Source organism: Bos taurus, chromosome 13 (assembly GCF_002263795.3).
Source record: "Bos taurus isolate L1 Dominette 01449 registration number 42190680 breed Hereford chromosome 13, ARS-UCD2.0, whole genome shotgun sequence".
Classification (NCBI taxonomy): Eukaryota; Metazoa; Chordata; class Mammalia; order Artiodactyla; family Bovidae; genus Bos; species Bos taurus.
The window spans coordinates 39582437-39603757 of NC_037340.1; the positions used below are offsets into that span (position 1 = coordinate 39582437).

The 21321-nt window shown below is 41.5% G+C and overlaps 1 protein-coding gene across 1 annotated transcript; it reads left to right on the forward strand.

Annotated features, from left to right (window-relative positions):
* Positions 1–1870: 1870 nt before the first annotated feature.
* On the forward strand, positions 1871–20441 carry NAA20 (N-alpha-acetyltransferase 20, NatB catalytic subunit). The gene is made up of 6 exons (NM_001206829.1): positions 1871–2009; positions 7312–7336; positions 15210–15300; positions 15944–16079; positions 19296–19441; positions 19920–20441. Exons 1-6 carry the CDS (start codon positions 1957–1959, stop codon positions 20003–20005), a joined length of 537 nt encoding a protein of 178 aa, NP_001193758.1. The 5' UTR covers positions 1871–1956; the 3' UTR covers positions 20006–20441.
* The last annotated feature ends 880 nt before the right edge of the window (positions 20442–21321 follow it).

Sequence of the window (21321 nt, forward strand, 5' to 3'; positions counted from 1 at the left end):
AAATGTATGCACTTTTAAGAATGTTTTCTTTCTGGAAGTGTCTTGACTAATCCCACTTCAGTACAAAAACTAAGTCACCCGCAAAAGGGAAAACAGAAACCCTGCTGGCCTTACTCTTTTCCCCTAGAAACTTTCAACACCCGAAAACAACGGAATAATGATGTGTACAAAGTTCTTGGCGGGGAGAGAACACGGGAATCCATGAATATCCAGCCAATATTCTAATCAGGCGTCTCACAGACTAAAGAGGTCTGGGAGTAGAGGACCAACCCCACAGGGCCCCTGGAAAACAAAGCAAAGAGGGAAAAGGAAATACTGTAATGAAACCCAGCCAAGCCATAAATGAATCAAAATGAAGAATGGAATGAGGAAATTGTAACAAAAAGTGGCAATGAGCATGATATCCACTCAATTACAGACTGAAGAAATCAAGCAACTGGGAGATGCATAGATGTAACACAGCTGTATATATGAAAGTTCGGAAAAGTAACAATATTACAAGCAACATAATCAGGAGACTAGGGCAGAAGGGACAAAGACCATGACAAAGATCATTATATCTTTCATTACAAAGAGACAGTAGTGCCCTAAATGGAAGCTTATAATAAAAAATACTTTTCGATGATTTTCATTAAGATGTTGAAAACATATTTACTATATATGATGTGTGTGTGTGCTAAGTTGCTTCAGCCATGTCCAACTCTTTGCAACCCCATGGACTGTAGCCTGCCAGGCTTCTCTGTTTATAGAATTTTCCAAGCAAGAATACTAGAGTGGGTTGCCATTTCCTCTTCCAGGGGATCTTCCCGTATATGACGTAATATAATATATATCTTAAGCGTAAAGGACATCTTTGGGTACTCTTATTTCTTTGGCGCTCAGTAATCTATTTAGTTTTAATTCAGTTCATTTGGAAATTACCAAAAAAAAAAAAAAAGATTCGGCTTTCTGCCAGGTACACGCATCCAGGTTAACTCTGTAAGCTGCAGAAAATGGACAGTAATAAAAAGGATTTCTGTCCACAGAAACACAAATGCATGGTACATGGCCAGGAGATACAGTAAATAGATATGCTGTACATGTATTTAGAAACACATTTCAGCTTTCCTGATTGCCTTCTGCAGTTTAAATTCTCCTTTTAACCCATGGTAACATCTTAGTGGTTCTTTCATAATGAATGAGTTAAAATGTTTTTTTAACGTGTGCATTTTATGTTTGTATGAGAATCACAATTTTATCTTTTTTAAAAGGCTACTTGAAAACTTAGCATGGTTGGAACAATGTGGGTATATCAATCCACTTTTTAATCATACATTTTATGAACTCTAAATACAGGACAAGAATTGCCTATGACAATTTAGGTCCCGAGTTGAAATATGCTGCAAATATATTTCTAAGGCTTAGTATCATAAAGAAAAAAAAAGAAAAAAATTAAAGCATTCTATTAGAATTTTTAAAAGTTGATTACATGTGAAACAATATTGTTTATATACTGGGTAAAATAATAATGCTGCTAATTCCACCTTTCTCTTATGTTGTGAAATATGTTAGAAAATTTGCAGTCGAATGCACGGCTGGCATCACTGGGACAGGCCGCTCTGGACCATGAGTTCTCCCATCCCTCTGGGCTTCCTTCCTCACATGCCAGGGGCACAAAGTGATCCTGAACCCTGCTTTTCTGCCTTGGGTTCCTAACCCCCGGCAGCCTCTTGTTTCCTTCTCTCCGGGGCTCACCGTGAAGATCCTCGGAAAACCCCAGACGTTACAAGCGTTCCCGGCTGCGGCCTCCAGAGGGCGCAAAGTCGCGACCGCCGTTGCCGAGCAACTCGTGGCCCGGAAGTAGTTCTCTGCACCGCCCCCTCCCCCCGTGCCGCCTTGGGGCATCCGCGCCGGACAACTTCCGGCGGGGCGAGTGTGGTGGTTCCGCTAACCGGTTCCCGCGGCCGCGGCGACGTGATGACCACGCTCCGGGCCTTTACGTGCGACGACCTGTTTCGCTTCAACAACATGTGAGTGAGGCACGCTCGGGCCCGGCGGCGGCCGGCGCGTCCCCGGGGCAGCCCTGGGAGGGAGCCGGGCGGGACGTCCGGACGGCCCCGCTGACCTTGGCCGGGTGGCCGTGTCCCCGCAGCCCTGACTGCAGTGCGGGCGCCTCTCGGGGCCTGAGGGGACGGCGGGCGAGGGTCGGGGGGTGCCGAGCCGAGCTCCCCGCCGCTTCCTGCTGGCGTCCCCCGCCCTGCGCGGCAGCCGGAGCCCGGCGGCGGCGGCGCGGTTACCTTGTATCCGCGCAGGGTAACACTGGCCGCCGCCCGGCGCGGCGCCTTTGCGCTCCTCGTTACTGTTGCTGCTCGTCACGGCGGGGGTACCACTTGCTGCGGGATGGGGCGAGGGGCGGTCCTCGGGGTTCCTGGTCCTTCGTCCGACTTAAGTCAGGCTCTGTGACTTGCAGGTTTCATTATTTTTTTCCTAAGTTTTATTATGAAAATTTCTGAGCGCTTAAAAGCTTGATAGAATTTTACCGTGAACACCTGTAGGCTACCAGCTGGACTCCCACTTTTTTACCATTTCACTCCTTTGGCTTCATCACATTTCAGCCCATCTTATCCACCCACCTCACCAATCCCAGATCCACTTTTAAAGATCCCGAGGCAATTATTTGAAAAAGGACCAGGTAGTTCAGGTCCAAGTGTCAGGAGGATGGAAAGAACCTGAGAAGAGTTCGCTAGAAACGTTCACAGAGGGACTGAGTCTCAGAAAATGGGTAACTGTTGACAGTGGTGAGGAAGCGGGTGCTGGAGGAGGAAGCCGCTGCCTTGCAGGGCGGCCGACGCTCGGGCGGGGATTAACTGTAGGAGCCGGATTCTGTAACTCCGAGGTCAGAGCAACTTGTGAGACTGGACCTGTGCCCCATTTTGGGGGGCGGAGGTGGTTTCTGGGGGCCTCTCTCAGTCGGAGCAGATTAACTGAGGCGACTGCGTTCAGTCTCGTTGTGCCTGGCCCCGGAGTGACTCCTTAGTAGCTATAGTAGTAGTAGCAGCTTAGTCGTGTCCGACTACTGGCGACACCATGGACTGGCCAGTTGGGCTCCTCTGTCCATGGGATTCTCCAGGCAAGAATACTGGAGTGGTAGCCTATCCCTTCTCCAGGGGATCTTTCCGACCTAGGGATCGAGCCCCACTCTCTTGCATTGTAGGCAAACTCTCTACCATTTGAGCTACAGGGAAGATCGGAGTAACCCCTTTCCTTCTCACACCTCTGTGAAGTAGTTGCCCTTCTCATTCCCATTTTTTGGCGTGAGTCAGCTAAGGAGCTGAGAGCTCAGAGGAATGGCTCAGGTGGAAGAGCCCTGTGTGGGAGTGGGCTGAGCAAGGAGACTCCTTAAGGAGATTGGGTCTGGTCTGGTGGTTCTTCATTCCTGGCCGCGCAGGACCCCTAAGCTGTCCGCTGCAGGGCCGTGTGTCTCGGGGTGACTGGAGAAGGTGTACCAGGCAGGTGAGCCATTTAGGAGGTCTTGGCAATGGCCCAGAGATGATAACTTGATGAAGGCTTGGGTTTCAGAAGCACAGACCCGGGAAGTGACAGTGTGCTTTGACATTTCAAGAATGGATGAGGCAAAGCTGCCTAGAAAGTCATTTTTAACCAAAGACTGAGGAAGGGCCCACACTTTTATATGAAAATGAATAGAACAGAAGGAGAATAAGCCTGACCATTTACGTACAACAAAACATCCTGTCAACAGGCAGAGAAAATCGACACATATTTATTTAATCTCCACATTGTGTAAGTCATCATGCCTTTGTATAACAAAAAAGGTATATATTCAAAATTACTGTTAATTAAAGATTAATTATGAGGACTTCCGTGGTGGCTCAGTGGTGAGAAGTCCACCTGCTAGTGCAGGAGATGCCAGTTCTATTCCTGGGCTGGGAAGACCCCCTGGAGAAGGAAACGGCAAACACTCCAGTACTCTTGCCTGGAGAATCCCATGGATACAGGAGACTGGTGGGTCACAGTCCATGGTCACAAAGAGTGGAACACGCCTTAGTGACTAAACTTAGCAAAAAGTCGGACACGACTGAGCGACTTTCACTCGCTCACTCACCAGAGGTTCTAGTCCTTTTCTTTACATTTTGGTTTTATCCTGGGGATCAACAACTACTGCCGATGTTTTTGTTTGTAGGATGCGGAGGGAGGCAGGACTGGTTTCCATGGTTACTCTCCCACTACTCAAGTAGGACATTTAGGCCCCCTTATTTTAAATGTATTAATTTCCTTGGTAGCTCAGACGGTAAACCATCTGCCTGCAATTCGAGAGACCTGGGTTTGATCCCTGGGTTGGGAACATCCCCGGAGAAGGAAATGGCAACCCTCTCCAGTACTCTTGCCTGGAAAATACCGTGAATGAAGGAGCCTGATAGACTACAGTCCATGGGGTCGCAAACAGTTGGACACGACTGAGCGACTTCACTTTCACTTTAGCGACTAAACAACAATAGTCAGAGTCATCTAACTTGTCAAGGCCTCTTCAGTCTATGCCAGTAGGGGGACTCCTCTCCCTCCTCTCTTCCTTGTTTCTCACCTTGATTAGGGCGGTTCTGTCAAGAACATGGAGAATCACTGGGGTAGGGTGTTGCAGTAGTAACTGAAAGAAGCAATGGATGTGGAAACATTGCCGTCAACAGCAAATATTTTATCCTTGGAAAAATATTTTATGCCTGCCAGTACTGAAGAGACAGTAGTTAACAGACAAAAAATGTTATCTTTATGGAATTTACAATTTATTTGTTTAAATTGGCCACACCACACAGCTTGTCGGTTCTTGGTTCCCCAAGTCCAAGGGTTGAACTCGGACCCTCAGCAATGAAAACCAAAGTCATTGAAAGCTGAAGTCGCTGTAGTTGTACGTAACCATTGCATTGGATTGCCAGGGAATTCCCAGAATTTACATTTTAGAGGGGAAAGTAAGATAGAACTTAAGTGTTCAGTAAACAAGGAAAAATGAGAGCAGGAAAGGGAAATAGGAAGTACATGTGGATTCGGCTTTGGGTGAGGTGTTTCAGGGAAGGTGTCACTGCAGGAAGATGGGGATGGGGGAGTGTGTAGGCTTTGGGGGCATGGGTATTATGGGCAGAGTAGTATGGGTACTGGTTCCTGTTTCAGACACAAAGTCAGGGAGGTGGAGGCGGCTGCCAGTGTGGCCCAAGCAGCAAGTGGGAGTGTGAGAACACCAGGTCGGAGTCACAGGGCTCGACCTTGGAGAGGCCAGCGCTGGACATGGGCTCTGCAGAGGGTGCTCAGACCCCCAGGTAGAGAAGTCAGCCAGGCATCTGGACATGGGAATTTCAAGTTTAGGTCTGGGCTAAAAATAGAAACTTGGGGGTCAACACTGCATGGATGGTGTTAAACCCAGGTGGCTCGGTGACTTCATTGATGAGTGTGGACAGGAAAAAAGGCTCCAGGATGGCTCCCAGGGCATCATGTGGTAAAGGAGACACAGTGGTCCAGTGAAGCAGGAGGAAACCCTGCTGCTGGGTCTGGAGGCTGAGAAGGGACAGCATGTCAGGGGGGCGGAGCTGTGGACTGTGTCATGTGTTCTATGGCCTAGTGTGCAGCAGGTTTGTCCATTTCATTCAGGGGAGCAGGCTGCTGGGTCCTGAGAGGTGGTGGGACCTGCCCACCTGCACTCCAGGCCTGGGTCCAAGGCAGCAGGTAGAGAGCAGGTGGGGCGGATGCTGGAACCTTGGTGAAGCTTCTTCTTAGTGTTGTGTTTTCTTCCTGAAATCAGAAGCAGCTGAGCTGGAAGAGGGAGCATTGAGGAGACAGGAGAGGGTATAAAGTAGTCTTGAGAAGGGCGGAGAGTGAGTCCTGTACTCGATTAGAGCAGTGATCCTCTGGGTGTGGGCAAGGGCGCCTCAAGATTGCTTGGGGGGTTCTGCAGGATCAGAGCCATTTTCATGATAAAACTAAGGTTTTTGGTTTTTTTAAAACATTTTGGCCATGCCGCGCAGCATGTGGGATCTTAATTCCCCAACCAGTGATTGAACCCTGGCCCCCTGCATTATCAGCACAGAGTCTTAACCACTGGACCACCAGAGAAGTCCGGTTTTTTGTTTTTTATTGCTTTTTTTTACTCTCATTTTCTCACTAGTGCACAAGTGGAGTCTTATAGATGTGTGATCATCTAACAGAAAGCATAGCAGACACAGAAATGAAAAATCAACTGTTTTCTATTAAGCCAGACAGTAAAAAGATACGTAAAATTGTTCAAATAATGACATTCTTGTTACTAAATTTTCTTTTGTTTTTGAAAACAGTGACTTTTGGTTTAAAAAAGTCATTCACATTAATATTTAACTGATTTTTTTTAAAATGAACAAATATCTTACACTTTTAAATACCAATAGATTTAAGTCTTGGGGTCTTTAGTAATTTTGGAGGGGAAAGGGGCACTAAGGTTTGCTGGTCTCCAGAAACGCAGTGTGACCGTTGCTGTCCCTAAGGGTCCTGAGGACGAGCTTGACTGCATGTGTGAGGGGTTGAGGGCGCTGTTCCGGGCTCCGCCAGGATTGTGCTTCCACTGACTGAATAGGAAAGTGAGGGGCAGAGCTCTCTGGAGGGGGGCAGGTGTAGAAATGCAGATTTGGGAGTGTTGTGGCCAGACACGCTGGTGAGGCAGCTGCTCAGCAGCTCCAGAGCCGGGTAAGGAGTATTCCTCTGAGAGCAAAATTAAAGGTATGAGAACAGGGGCAGTGGGGAGCAGAAGCCCCGGAGTGAGAGCGCCCACATTGAGAGGGTGGGGTAAGGCAGGGCCGGCCCTTGGCACATGCTGCAAGGCTGGTGTAGCCCTGTCTGTGATTGACACCCCAGGTTGGTCACCAGTTCCACTTGCAGTTTACTGTTAGAAAATGGAAAATTGTAGGGAATTCCCTGGTGATCCTGTGGTTGACGTAGTGCTCCCAGTGCATTAGGGCATGGGTTCAATCCCAGGTTGCAGAACTAACATTCTCCAAGCCATGGTGAGGCGTGGCCAAAAAAAAAGAAGATAGAATGTTTTGATGATGTATTAACTGTAAAGTAATTTGTAAAGAAGCAGTTAAATGAAAATGTACGGGTGTCTTTATAGTGACTGTGATGATGGCTCAATATGGTCATTAGGCAGGTTAAACCGTCTTTCTTAGTTGAAAAGTTGGTTAAAGTTGTGAACTTAACATGTCTGTTTTCCCTATGCATGTTATTTTTAGTTGTAACTGGCCTATTTAAACTGATTTTGTAAACACTGCTTACTGTTGACATTTCTCTTGTTTCTTTTAGTAACTTGGATCCACTTACAGAAACTGTATCCTTTTTTAAAAAGTTTAAATAAAGGCTTCCAAAAGTAAGCAAAATAGAGAAAAGAAAAAAAAATAGACTTGAACACTGAAAATGTTTAAGACTTGGAGGTCAGGAAACATCATCAACAACATTAAAGGCAATTAAAAAGAAACTAAAAACTGGGAACAAGAGTTATCTTACATCTGCTGACAAGCTGCTAATATAATGACCTCATAAATCAAGAACAGTACAATCCCCTGCCCCTCAGTAGTAAGCATAACTGTGAGCAGCAGAAAGCTGTGACTTCAGCAGGAGGGGCTGTTTTTGTCTGATAAGAACAAAGCCTCAAGAGGATGATCAGACCCGGGCGATTCCATGACATCCTATGACACCGGGCTCTGCCCTGGGACCACTGTGTCACCCAGGGGACCCTGGCTTCCAGAGTCTATGGCATCTCATCCGCATTCCTGGCAGGAGCATCGATCAGCAGAGGGGAAGCCAAGGGGACCACTGGGAGGTGTGACACAGCCCTCTGCCCTGTAGACCAGCACCTGCCTCGAGATACACCTATCTAGAACAGTCTGGGATGAGCCGGGGTTTACATTCAGGCTGGTTGCTAAAGGGGAAAAAAACGATTTTAGGTAACAATTAGCAGTATCTGTCATGATCCCCAGTAGAAACATGGGCAAGGATGTGCGAAGTTAGGGTCCTCTGACCTGAATAGAGAACTCCTACATTCTCAACAGCTTGAAACACAGAGTTGGATTTCTGGGTTATGTGCTATGTCCACTGTGGGGTAGTGTTAATTGATCATTTAACCAAGAGGGCATATAGGAGGCTATGAAAATTTCAAGACTTCAGTCTCACCAATTAAAAGACATGATAATTAAAACCAAAATGATGTACCATGTTTTATCTATCAAACTATCAAGGATTTCAAGCAGTGATGAAGCTCAAGGTTGATGGAGGTGAGGTGAGGGGAGTATTCTCATAAATTGCTAGTGACAGAGCAGTTTATGAGAATGTTCAAAAGCTAGTCTCTTGAAGGACTTTACTCATGAATACCTGGTAATTGCGTTTCCTGGAACCTGAAAATAACAATAGAGGCATTTATGTCAGGGGTGGGCACGCTAATATGCAGGGGCCTGTTTTTGTAAATAACGCTTTACTGGGGAATAATTTATACACTGTGTCTAGTCCTTGACTTTCACAGTTCTTTTTTTAGTTGAAATATAGCTGACTTACAGTGTAGTGCTTTTTTATGGTAAGAATGTGTAACAAGCTAGAACTGGAAGGACTTTTATTAATTTGGTAAAGGTTTTATATTTTAAAACTTTCAGCAAGCATTATATACTTGAGTGAGAAATTAAGGTACATTCCTTTCAAGATTGGGCATAAGATAATGCCTACTGTCACTACTACCCTTTAACATAGTTCTGGAGGAACTGACCAAACTTCCAGAAGGAAGAAGTATAAGGACGAGAAAGGTAGAAATAAAACTATCATCATTTACAATTGATAGTACGATCGAAAAAAGAACAACTTAAGAACATTCACCAATGTTAGAACCAGGATCAAGTTTTAAAAAATCAGTAGCATGTGTACACCAGCAGTAGAAATCAAGAATATGTGGGTGTGTGTTCGTGTGTGTACTTTTTTTTTGTAGTAAAAACTTTATTAAAACTTTGAAATCAAAAAATAAAATTCTTGTTACAATTTTCTGAACCTTTAGGTCAGTTCAGCACAAGAAAATAATTGAATATTTAAAACATGTATATTTACTTAAAGAACATCATAGAAGAATGGAAGCAGGTTTTTTAAATATCTAAAACTGACCATATCTGTAATATATATTTATAATAATCCCTCTTGTTTTATGACCTTTTAAAAAACGCGAGTGTAATTGATATACATTATTGTGTTAGTTTTAGGTGTACAGCAGAGTGATTAGTTATATATATAAAACCATTCTTTTATCAGAGTCTTCTCCCATATAGGTTATCACAGAAAATTATTGAGTTGAAGTCCATGTGCTATACAGTAGGTCCCTATTGGTTATTTACACACATACACATTTTATATATAGTAGTGTGTATGTTAATACCTGACCCCTGATTTCTCTCTCACCCCATGTTTTCCCTTTGGTAACCATGTTTATTTTTGATACCTATAAGTCTGTTTTATAAGTAAGTTTCTTTGTATCAGTTTTTAAATTAGATTCCACATAAAAGTGATAGCATATGACACTTGTCTTTACCTTATTTCACTTAGTATGATAATCTCTGGGTCCATCCAGGTCGCTGCAAATGGCATTATTTCATTTTTTTATGGCTGAGTGATATGCCATTGTATGTGTTTACCACATCTTTATCCATTCATCTGTCAATGGACATTTAGGTTGCTTCCATATCTTGGCTCTTATAAACAGTGCTGCAGCGAACAGTTTTCTCCTGATACATACAGAGGAGTGGGACTGCTTGATCATATGGTAGTTCTATTTTTAGTTTTTTAAGGAACCTCCATACTGTTCTCCCTACCAGTTTATATTCCCTAGGAGGGGTCCCTTTTCTCCACACCCTCTCCAGCATTTTATTGTTGTATACTTTTTGAAGATGGCCATTCTGACCACTGTGAGGTGATACCTCATTGTAGTTTTGATTTGCTTTTCTCTGATAATTAGGGATATTGAGTATCTTTTCATGTGCTTTTTAGCCATCTGTATGCCTTCTTTGGAGAAATTCTATTTATATCTGCCCATTTTTTGTTGGATTATTTCTTTGACACAAAGTTGCATGAGCTGTTTGTATATTTTGGAAATTAACCACCTCAGTCACTTCATTTGCAGATAGTTTCCCCCCATTCTGTGCATCATCTTTTCATTTTTTTTTTTTTTTATGGTTTCCTTTGCTGTGCAAAAGCTTTTAAGTTTAATTAGGTCCCATTTATTTTGATTACTGTAAAGGATACTGACATGATTATGTAAAAAAAAAACATTTTACCTGTGTTTTCTTCTAAGAGTTTTATAGTATCTTACATTTAGGTCTTCGATCCATTTTGAGTTTATTTTTGTGTATAGTGTTAGAGAATCTTCTGATTTCATTCTTTTACATGTAGCTGTCCAGTTTCCCTGGCACCACTTATGAAGAGACTGTCATTTCTCCATGGTGTTTTGTGTGTGTGTGTGCCAGTACCATGCTGTTTTGATGACTGCAGCTTTGTAGTATAGTCTGAAGTCAGGGGGCCTGATTCCTCCACCTCTGTTCATTGTTCCTAGGATTGCTTTGGGTCTTTGAGGTCTTTCGTGTTTACATACAAATTAAAAAAAAAAATCTTCTGTGAAAAATGCCATTGCTAATTTGATAGGGGTTGCAGTTGAACCTGATTGCCTTGGGTAGTAGAGTCATTTTGACAGTATCGATTCTTCCAGTCCAAGAGCTTGGTGTATCTTTCCATCTGTCATTGATTCCTTTCATCAGCATCTTACAGTTTTCAGAGTCCAGGTCTTTTGTCCCCTGTGTAGGCTTATACACAGGTGATTTTTTTTTTTCTTTTTGATGTAAATGGTAAATGGCATTGTTTCCTGAATTTCTCTTTCTGATCTTTCATCATTAGTGTATGGAATGTAAGCGATTTCTGTGTATTTTGTATCCTGCAGTTTTAACCAGAATCACTGACGGTCTCTAGTAGTTTTCTGGTAGCATCTTCAGGATTTTCTCTGTGTAGTATCATGTCATCTGTAGTGACAGTTTTACTTGTTTTTCAGTTTGGATTCCTTTTCTTTCTTTTTCTTCTGTGCTGTGGCTAGGACTTCCAAAACTATGTTGAATAAAAGTGGTGATAGTGGACATTCTTGCCTTGTTCCTGATCTCAGAGGGAATGCTTTTGGCTTTTCACCATTGAGAATGATGTTACCTGTGGATTTATCCTGCTGCTGCTAAGTTGCTTCAGTCATGTCCGACTCTATGCGACCCCAGAGATGGCAGCCTACCAGGCTCCCCTGTCCCTGGGATTCTCCAGGCAAGAACACTGGAGTGGGTTGCTATTTCTTTCTGCAGTGCATGAAAGTGAAAAGTGAAAGTGAAGTTGCTCAGTCGTGTCCGACTCGTAGCGACCCCATGGACTGAAGCCTACCAGGCTCCTCTGTCCATGGGATTTTCCAGGCGAGAGTACTGGAGTGGGGTGCCATTGCCTTCTCCGGTGGGTTTATCCTATATGGCCTTTATTAGGTTTAGGTTAAGTTCCCTCTATGCCAACTTTCTGGACAGTTTTTTATCATAAATTGGTGTCAGGTTTCGTGAAAACCTTTTTCTGCTTCTATTGAGATGATCCTTTGGTTTTTCTTCAGTTTGTTAATGTGCTGTATATCACATTGATTGAAGCTATTAAAGAATCTTTGCATCCCTGGGATAAATCCACTTGATCATGGTGTATGATCCTTTTAATGTATTGTTGGGTTTGGTTTACTAGTATTTTGTTGAGGATTTTTGTGTCTGTGTTCATCAGTGATGTTGGTCTGTAATTATTTTTTTGTGGTATCTTTGATTTTGATATCAGGGTGATAGTGGCCTCATAGAATGAGCTTGAAGTGTTCCTTTTTCTGCAATTTTTGGGAAAGTTTCAGATGGATAGGTGTTAACTCTTCTTTAGGTGTTTGATAGAATTCACCTGTGAAGCCATTTGGTCCTGGATTTTTGTTTGTTGGACATTTTAAAATCACTGTTTCAGTTTAAGTACTTTTGATTGGTCTGTTCATATTTTCAATTTCTTCAGTCTTGGAAGATTGTATCTTTCTAAGAATTTGTCCATTTTATTAGCATATAGTTGTAAGTTTTTTATGATCCTTTGTATTTCTGTGGTGTCAGTTGTAACTTCTATTTCATTTCTAATTTATTTGAGCTTTCTTTTTTCTTGATGAGTTTGGGCTAAAGGTTTATCTATTTTGTCTCAAATAACTAGCTTTTAGTTTCATCGATCTTTTCATTTATTTCTTTTCTGATCTTTATGATTTCTTTCCTTCTACTAACTTTGAGGTTTTGTTTTTCTTTCTCTAGTTGCTTTACTTGATAGTTTACTTGTTTAGATTGTTTACTTGAGATTTTTCTTGTTTTCTAAGGTAAGACTATATTGCTATAAACTTCTCTTTTAGAACTGCTTTTGATACATTCCATAGGTTTTGGTGGAGAAGGCAATGGCACCCCACTTCAGTACTCCTGCCTGGAAAATCCCAGGAACAGAGGAACCTGGTAGGCTGCCGTCCATGGGGTTGCTGAGAGGAGGACACAACTGAGCAACTTCACTTTTCACTTTCCTGCATTGGAGAAGGAAATGGCAACCCACTCCAGTGTTCTTGCCTGGAGAATCCCAGGGACGGGGGAGCCTGGTGGGCTGCCGTCTATGGGGTCGCACAGAGTGGGACACGACTGAAGTGACTTAGCAGCAGCATAGGTTTTGGACTGTCATGTTCTTACAGTCATTTGTCTCTAGGTATTTGATTTCCTCTTGATTTCTTTAGTGATCCATTGGTTGTTTAGTAAATATTTTTTCAGCCTCCATGTGTTTGTATTTTTTATTTTTTCTGTATTTGATTTCTTATCTCATAGTGTTATAGTCAGAAAAGATGCTTGATTGAACTTTCTTAAATTTACCAAGGTTTGATTTGTGGCCCAGTATGTGATCTATCCTGGAGAATGTTCCATGAGCACTTGAGAAGAAAGTGTATTCTGCTTTGGGATGGAATGTTCTATAAATATCAGTTAAATCCGTCTAGTATAATGTGCCATTTCAGGCCTGTGTTTCCTCATTGGTTTTGTCTCTGTCCATTGATGAAAGCAGCTTGTTAAAGTCACCCACTGTCGTTTTGTTGATTTCTCTTTCTCTGTTATCATTTGCAGGATATAGTGAGGTGCTTCTATGTTGGGTGCATGTATACGTCTTTTTGGATTGATCATTATGTCTCTCGTAACAGTCTTTAAAGTCCATTTTGTCTGATACGAGTATTGCTACTCTAGCTTTCTTTTGATGTTTCATTTGCATGTAATACCTTTTTCTGTCCCTTCACTTTCAGTCTTTGTGTGTCCCTAGATTGGAAGTGGGTCTCTTGGAGACAGCATATATATGGGTCTTGTTTTGTATCCATTCAGCAAGTCTGTGTCTTTTGAGCGTTTAATCCATTTACATTTAAGGTAATTATTGACACATATTCTTTCTGCCACTTTCTTGTTTTGGGTTTGTTTTTGTAGGTATTACCTTCCTTTTTTGTTCTCTTGTGGTTTGATGTCTCTGTTTAGTGTTGTGTTTGGATTGCTTTTTTTGTGTGTGTCTTTATTGTAGATTTTTGGTTTGTGGTTTCCATGAGGTTTTGATACAGCAGTCTGTCTGTATACCTACAGGATTGTTTTAAGTTGCTGGTCTCAATTTCTGATGCATTTCCAATATCCTGTACTCTTCTCACGTGTGTTGGTTTTGATACTGTATCTGTGTGTGGAGGGTTTCCTACCTTTACCTCTTTTGCCTGTACCTGTGAGCTTTCCCATTCATAATTTTCTTGATCCTGTTTGTGGCCTTTTCCACACAGGGAAGTTCCTTTAGGATTTATTGTGGCTTTCATAGTAGTTGCAACAGAGACCATATGGGTCACACAGCCTTGAATATTTACTGTCTGGCTCTTTACAGGAAATGTTTGTCGCTGAGTTATGTCGGTGGAATACTATCAGCAGTAAAAATCAACTATAACAGGTGACAGTAGGGCTGAATATCAGAAACAAAGTTGAGTGAAAAAAGCAAAAACAAAAAAGCCTCAATTTTCATTTGTATTGAAAAGATTATGACCTGTTAAAGACTGCTGTTTAAAAAAGTGAAAGGATTTTGGAGAATTTTTAATGACAAAATTTTCACTGTGTATTAGGCAAAGCATCACAGTGCGAATCAGCCTACAGGGTGTGCTTCCTGTTATGTGTAGTTTTTGGCAAAAGTCCCATAAACCGGGTGAGGTGCCTGCCAGGGCTTCATGGTCCATAAGCTAGTGCCTGGGGCTGCTTCAATAGCCAGAGAAGAGATGGTTATGGTGTCAGTGGCTGGATGGCAGAAAGACTTGTGCTTCCATGTTAATGGTTATGTTTTAAGAGACAGAATAAAGGCTGTCCTTCAGAGGGGAGTTTGAAGAATTTACAAAAAGATTTTCCAGAAAGTTAAAAAAAGCCTGATGGTGTCCCCTTATAGAACTGCACCTCCAAGTTAATACTGAGAAGTACAGAAATGAGTACAACTCAGCAGGACAGCAGGGCTGAAGAGCTAAGTAATGAGCCAAGTACTCAGGCATTCACTTTAACATCAGGTTTTTATTTTTTGCATTACTAAAAATGCAGAATCTGAATCAGTGGACTGGACGAACTGGGTTTAAGTAGCCTTTGGAAGTAAATTACAGTTATTTTCACTGTCCCATGCCTGAAGCTAATGAAGGCACTCGTCATTCATTTCCTAGTGCAGAAAGGGAGAAGTAAACATACTGAGGTTGCACTGTGTGCCCAGCACCAGGGAGAGAGGGCAGGTGACACTCACACTGTAAGGGGACAGTAGACAGGAATGGCAGGTGATGGGGAAGTGCTGTGCGGGGGAGGGGGGGTCTAGACAAAGTATGAGCCGGGGAGACAGGCTGTAGAACTTGGGGGTCCTGGTTCTCCACTCTTGGATGGTATGTCTCCATTCACATCTGAGGTTACATATTCAGGCAGTTTTCTTGAAACTTAGTGCTAACCTAAACATTTCATGTAATGAACTGATTGCAGAAATCATACATTTGGCTAGGGATGAACAATATGCTTTTTAAAGGAAACTTCAGAACACGTTTTGTGAAGAACTCTGATTGTCCTTACTTTGCATCCTCCTTAATGAGTCTCTAGTATGGGATTCCGTTTTACCTACAGTACCTTGCCCACTGGCCAGAGTACTTCATCGTCGCAGAGGCCCCTGGAGGCGAGTTAATGGGTTATAGTAAGTATAACACTACTAGTGCTTTTCTGGGTAAACAATTAAGATAAAAATAGTTTTTAACTCTTAGACTGATCACAGAACTGGAAATATAATCATGATGCCTCTAATTTTCTTTTCTTTTCAACTCTTTGACAGCTTACTGATCCCTCTGTCTTGGGTACTGTGCTAGGCCCAGGGGATACAGCAGTGACCCAAACAGAACTGGTCATGTTGCTGGCCAAGTTTGAGCTGTGGACTGTCTGTTGTGTGTACATACACACATACATACCCACATGAAATGGTAGATCGTTTAAAAAATACATATCAAGTAAGAGTAACAATTAGCTAGATGGCTTTAAGCAGCAGTCCCCAAACTTTCTGGCATCAGGGACCGGTTTCATGGAAGATAAATTTTCTGGTGAGGGTGAGGATGGTTTTTGGACAATTCCAGCACATTACATTTATTATGCACTTTATTTCTATTATTACTACGTCAGCTCCACCTCAGATCATCAGGTCCCCAGAGGTTGGGGACCCCGGCTTTAAGTGTTACTTCAACATCAGAGCTTGGTCGTTTCCTTTATGATAAAAGTGTGCACCACACAGTATTTCTCCACGTGTGAGTTGCCGTGTTTAGTCACTGGATGTGGTCTTTCATTGGCAGTCATGGGCAAAGCAGAAGGCTCAGTGGCAAGGGAAGAATGGCACGGGCATGTCACAGCTCTGTCTGTTGCCCCGGAGTTTCGGCGCCTTGGTTTGGCTGCTAAACTTATGGAGCTATTAGAGGAAATTTCAGAAAGGTAGGAGCCTGTTTTTCAAATAATTCTTGAACTCTAACCATTTGGTTTTTCTCTTGGTGAATGTTGATCAGTTGTTTACTTCAGGATGAATGTTGTCATGATGCAGTTCCATAGGAATTTCATGTTCAGCCTCTACAAGTCCTTACAGCAGTCCTGTCACATATCCATAGTGGTGTTACTGCCCCTGTTTCGCCACTGAGGAAGATTAAAGCAGGCTGAGTGATGCTCTGCAGACTCTTGAGCTGGGTCATAGGTGGAATCAGAATCTAGCCCTCAAGGTCTCTGTTACTGTTCTTGTCACTGGCAGATATTCCCTAATTCTTTGCATTGCCCTTTGCATCCCGGTTATTTTTTTCATAGTGTCCTAGGCTAAAGAAAAGTTTATACTTTTAAGCAGTAAAACTGAAAGAAATATTTTCATTTCATTTTAGTCACTGTGGTTATCTCCTAATGAGATGTGCCTGCTGGGCATCACATGGCTTCTCAAACCTTGGAATCTGATTCTGCAGAACCACCTGCACTCTTGTTCCACATTAATTTTCATGTGGTCCTGGGGCTTTATAATGACAGGAATTGCTAAAAGCCTGGCTTCATAAAGACATTGTCATCAAAAGAAATATAATGTGATGTGTTTTTGTGAACTATACAAAGCCAGTGGTTTGCCTGTGTTTTCCCCAAGTGTTTGAAATATTCTACAGCACATCCATGAGTTTGGACCACCTGGGAGCACAGTTCGAACAGCCAACATTGTGGCTTTTTTTTTTTTTAAAGACCTGTTTTATATATCAGACACTTGTTATGTGTTACTTGTTATGTGCTCCATTAAAGTGGAGCGTTTTACAGAAGTAACCATGGCCTCAAAAGTCGACTTGAGGCAAGTTGAGAGCAAGAGGGAACTTGAGCTCATTCTTGTTTAAGCTGTAAAAGAAGTTTAGTCCTTAAGAATTTTAAAATTCCTGTCATTAAAAAGCCCCAGGACCACACGAAAATCAATATAAAACAAAAATGCAGGTGGTTCTGCAGAATCAGGTTCTCTTAGACTGAACAGGGAAGAGGAGAATATTGTAGTTTACACACAAGAATTGATGGCATGCACATCTTGTTGAAAAAGTTATGACATTATTATTATAGTGGACAAGGAGTTCGGACATGTGTTCTAATAGCCATGACCTTACACATAAAATGTATAGGACAGACTATCTTTTAGAGTAGAAAACTACTCTCCTTCCCCTTCCAGTTCCTAAATCTTCATTACAGTAGTTACTAAGATTTAAGTGACCTGTATTTGTACAGGAGTGTGTGTGTACCTATGCATATACATACATATATACATGTATATATTAGTGTACACTAAAAATACAAACTATATTTCCAAAGAAAAAATTGACTAATAAAAAATCAAAAGAAAAACGAAGGTGGCAAAACAAAAAGCATGAAATGAGGTGGTAGTCATGAATCCCAGTGTAATTAGGTAAGTACAACAGTGAATGTTAAGGAACTAATAACTCCAGTTTAAAGACAGATATTATGCCAAGTGAAATAGGCCAGTCACAGAAAGACAAATACTACATGATAGCACTCAGAGACCGAAGGTGGTAAGATTCATAACGAGTGGAATGGTGGTAGCAGGGAGGGGGAATGGGAAGTTATTACATTTACAATTTACCAATAGGGTGAACCTCATGTTTAGTGTTCTTAGGACAGTAAGATTAAAAAAATGATATTGTCAGCTGTACGCTATTTACAGGAAATACATGTAAAGATACAGAAAGACTAAAAGGAAAGAAATTTTCTAAATTGGGCTTCCCTGGTGGCTCAGCTGATAAAGAATCTGCCTGCAGTGCGGGAGACCTGGGTTCGATCCCTGGGTTGGATAGATCACCTGGAGAATTCCATGGACTGTATAGTCCATGGGGTCACAAAGAGTCGGACATGACTGAGTGACTTACGCTCACTTCACTTTTTAAATTATGCAAATTCCAAAGCAAAAAGTGAAAAGCAATTAAGAGTGTAATTAAGTCACATTATAGTTATTACTAGAATAAAAAACAGTCACTGCATATTGGTAAGAGTCAAACTTAAAGTAAAAATGCAACAACTGACTAAACCATAGGAAGAAATAGATCATCATAATTAGAGGTATGAACAGGCCTCTTCCTAATTAGAACAATCAGAAATTGATTTAATTGTATATAACAGGAGTCAACGTACTTTTTCTTGGGCCACCAGAAAGGGTTCACAAGGCGACCTGAGGTCTCTGTTGCACATTATAACTGATGTATTCTGTAATGTTAAAATATAGTTCCTTTTAAAATACAGTTTAGTGGGTTTCATGTTTTCATTGTATAAATGTCACCATACTCCATAAAACTTAAGACAACATAGGCAAAACATTAAAATATATTTCTAAATATTTAAGGGTTGTCCCTTGAAAATTGTAAAAAAAAAAAAAAAGGATTCTAAGTTCAATCTTACACACAAAAAGGGAACTTATTTTTTAAGGCTAAGATAATCTTAACAAAAACCTGACAAGCGATATGAGAAAGAACAGATGCAGAAGTCCTAGAAAAACTTAGCAAACGGACCTAAGAATGTATTCTAGCAATTAATAGACTGAAGAACATTTTTTTATCTCACTAAATGTAGAAAATGCTTTGATAAAATGCAGTATTCACTCTTGATTAAGCAATCTAGGATACAGAAAGGGAAAACTTTAACCTGCAAAAAGTATTTACTGAAAACCTTTAGTAAATATTAGAGGTGATGCACGGAATGCTTTCCGGGACAGGATGCCTAAAGCCAGCTTCTCTTAGTAATTATTGGAAATCCTTGACTGTACAGTGAAGCAACTAAAAAGAAGGTATGAGGACTGAGAGAAAACATAACTGTTACTTGGACAGAGAAGAGTGTACACATGAAAAACCTGTAAGAATCTAGTCTGTTGGATATAAAGTGAAAGTGTATAAAGTGAGTCTAAATTCAGTTGCGTTTCTATACAAACAGTAACATTTAGAAGAGGATGAGATCTGCATTGGCATCAGTCCACTAAGCCTTTAGGAAAAATCTAACAAAAGCTGTGCAAGACCTCTCTGAAGTTCATACAGCTTTATCCAGAGACAGTAAAGATGGCCTTTGTAAATGAAGAGAGGAACTATTCATGCCAGTATTGTTTTCTAGGACTTCTCCCATTCGTTTTTTTTTTTTTTTTAATTACAGAAAGGGTGGATTTTTTGTTGATCTCTTTGTAAGAGTGTCTAACCAAGTTGCTGTCAACATGTACAAGCAGCTGGGCTACAGCGTGTACAGGACAGTCATAGAGTACTATTCGGCGAGCAATGGGGAACCCGACGAGGACGCTTACGGTGAGTCCCCGCTGGGGCAGCGTCCCGGAAGAAGGGACGTTTACATGCATCCTATAGACCAAAATACTCGGCTCTTTCAATACACTTAAAAAAACCATATTTAAATTTGAGCTATAGTATTTAAATATCCTGTAAGCTACCTTCATGAACCTACCACTAACTAACTTATATTAACTAACCAATGGTTAATTACCATCGGTGGTTGTTTTGCTGTTACAGACATGTTACTTAGACTTTGTTAAAAGAACATTTGTAGGAAGAGCTGAATCCCAGCTAGGGTTCGGTTAGTGTTTTGTGTACTCCTGCTTGGGAGTCTCACTTATAAATACGTTTCTCTTAGAATCTGGTAAAAGTGGGAGAGTAGGGGACAAAACCACTTATGGCTTTGGTGTTTTTTAAAACATCTGTACACTTTAAATCTGATATAAAATCATACTCTGACATTTGGGTACTTACATTAAACTTTGCTTCTTAACAGATATGAGGAAAGCTCTATCCAGGGATACTGAGAAGAAGTCCATCATACCATTACCTCATCCTGTGAGGCCAGAAGACATTGAATAACCATGAGCAGTGGTTCTTAGGCTGATGATGCTCCAAATAGAATTATGGACAATATTATTTTCATTAGGTGACCTTGGAGCTCTATTAGGAGAAAAGGGGATCATTTAGCTCTTAAAGACTTCAAGAAAATATAGGTTATCAAACTTTAAGTCATCTTGTTTCCTGTTAGCAATATCATACCTTCTAAAGCTGTTCACTGTAATAAAATCCAACCAAAAAAGGCAGCTAGGTGAGAAGGAAACATTCCCCTGTCATGGCTCATAACACACTATTCACAGTGTGCTAGGGAAAATGATTGCTCCAGTCTCCCCCTAAATTCTGTGCCTGAGAACCACTGCTGCATATACAGTTTTTATTTTGTATTGAACTTAAGCTTTAAAAGCATATATGAAATGTATAAATCTAAGATGTATAATAAAATGCACTGTTGACTCTATGAATGTTTTCTGGAAGTTTTGATGGTCATTTGTAAACCTATAGCTAGCAGGATTGAGAAAGGTCATCACTTAGGGTTGGTTTGTCACATTTTTCACTTACATACAAAGCATTGTTTAAATGCTTACGTGAACAGCCCCTGCCCTGAACACTTGAGCTTCCTGCTTATTGCAGATGAAATTCTTCCAAGATACTTGTTTCCACACTGCTGGTCTCAGGTCTTTCCTCTGTGTAGTTTCACAATACTGTATTCCTGCCTTTCAAAGTACAAAAAGATGATAAAAGGAGAACAGAACCAAATTTCTTTAAAAAAAAAAAAAAAAAAAAAGGCCAAACGATTAGTTCACAGGCTAACCACTTATTTTCATGTTTAGTTTTCACTTGTAATACCAGTGCATAAAAGAAGTAGCTAAAGAAAATGAAAAGAATCACAAATGACTGTTAAAACCCTTTACTTTTGAAAGGACTTATTTTGGTGGAGGTGAGAGAGAAGTGATAGTCTCCCCAAAGAGTAACTTTTTCTTCATGCATTTTACACAGGCATGGTATGTGCCTGCAAACAGCGGAAGGAGTTTACACAAGAACTTGGCTGGTTTTTTTTCCTTTCACACATGTGCAACACAAACATGATTATGATTAATCACTTACAGTAGCATCTGGCCCGTTTTCATCTCACCCATGGGGCTGTGCAACTTAGCCAGTTCAGAACACAGTGCTCCTCTGAAGCCCCTGCTCAGACCTCGGGACTCAGAGCCTGTGACTCCAGCAGCCAATGCCAGTCTGGTGACCGAAGGAGTGAGGTGGAGAACAGGTTGCTTTTACCTGCTGGTCCTATTTCTTTCTGCTCTCAAACGCTCCTATTTTCAAGGTAGAATTTTAAC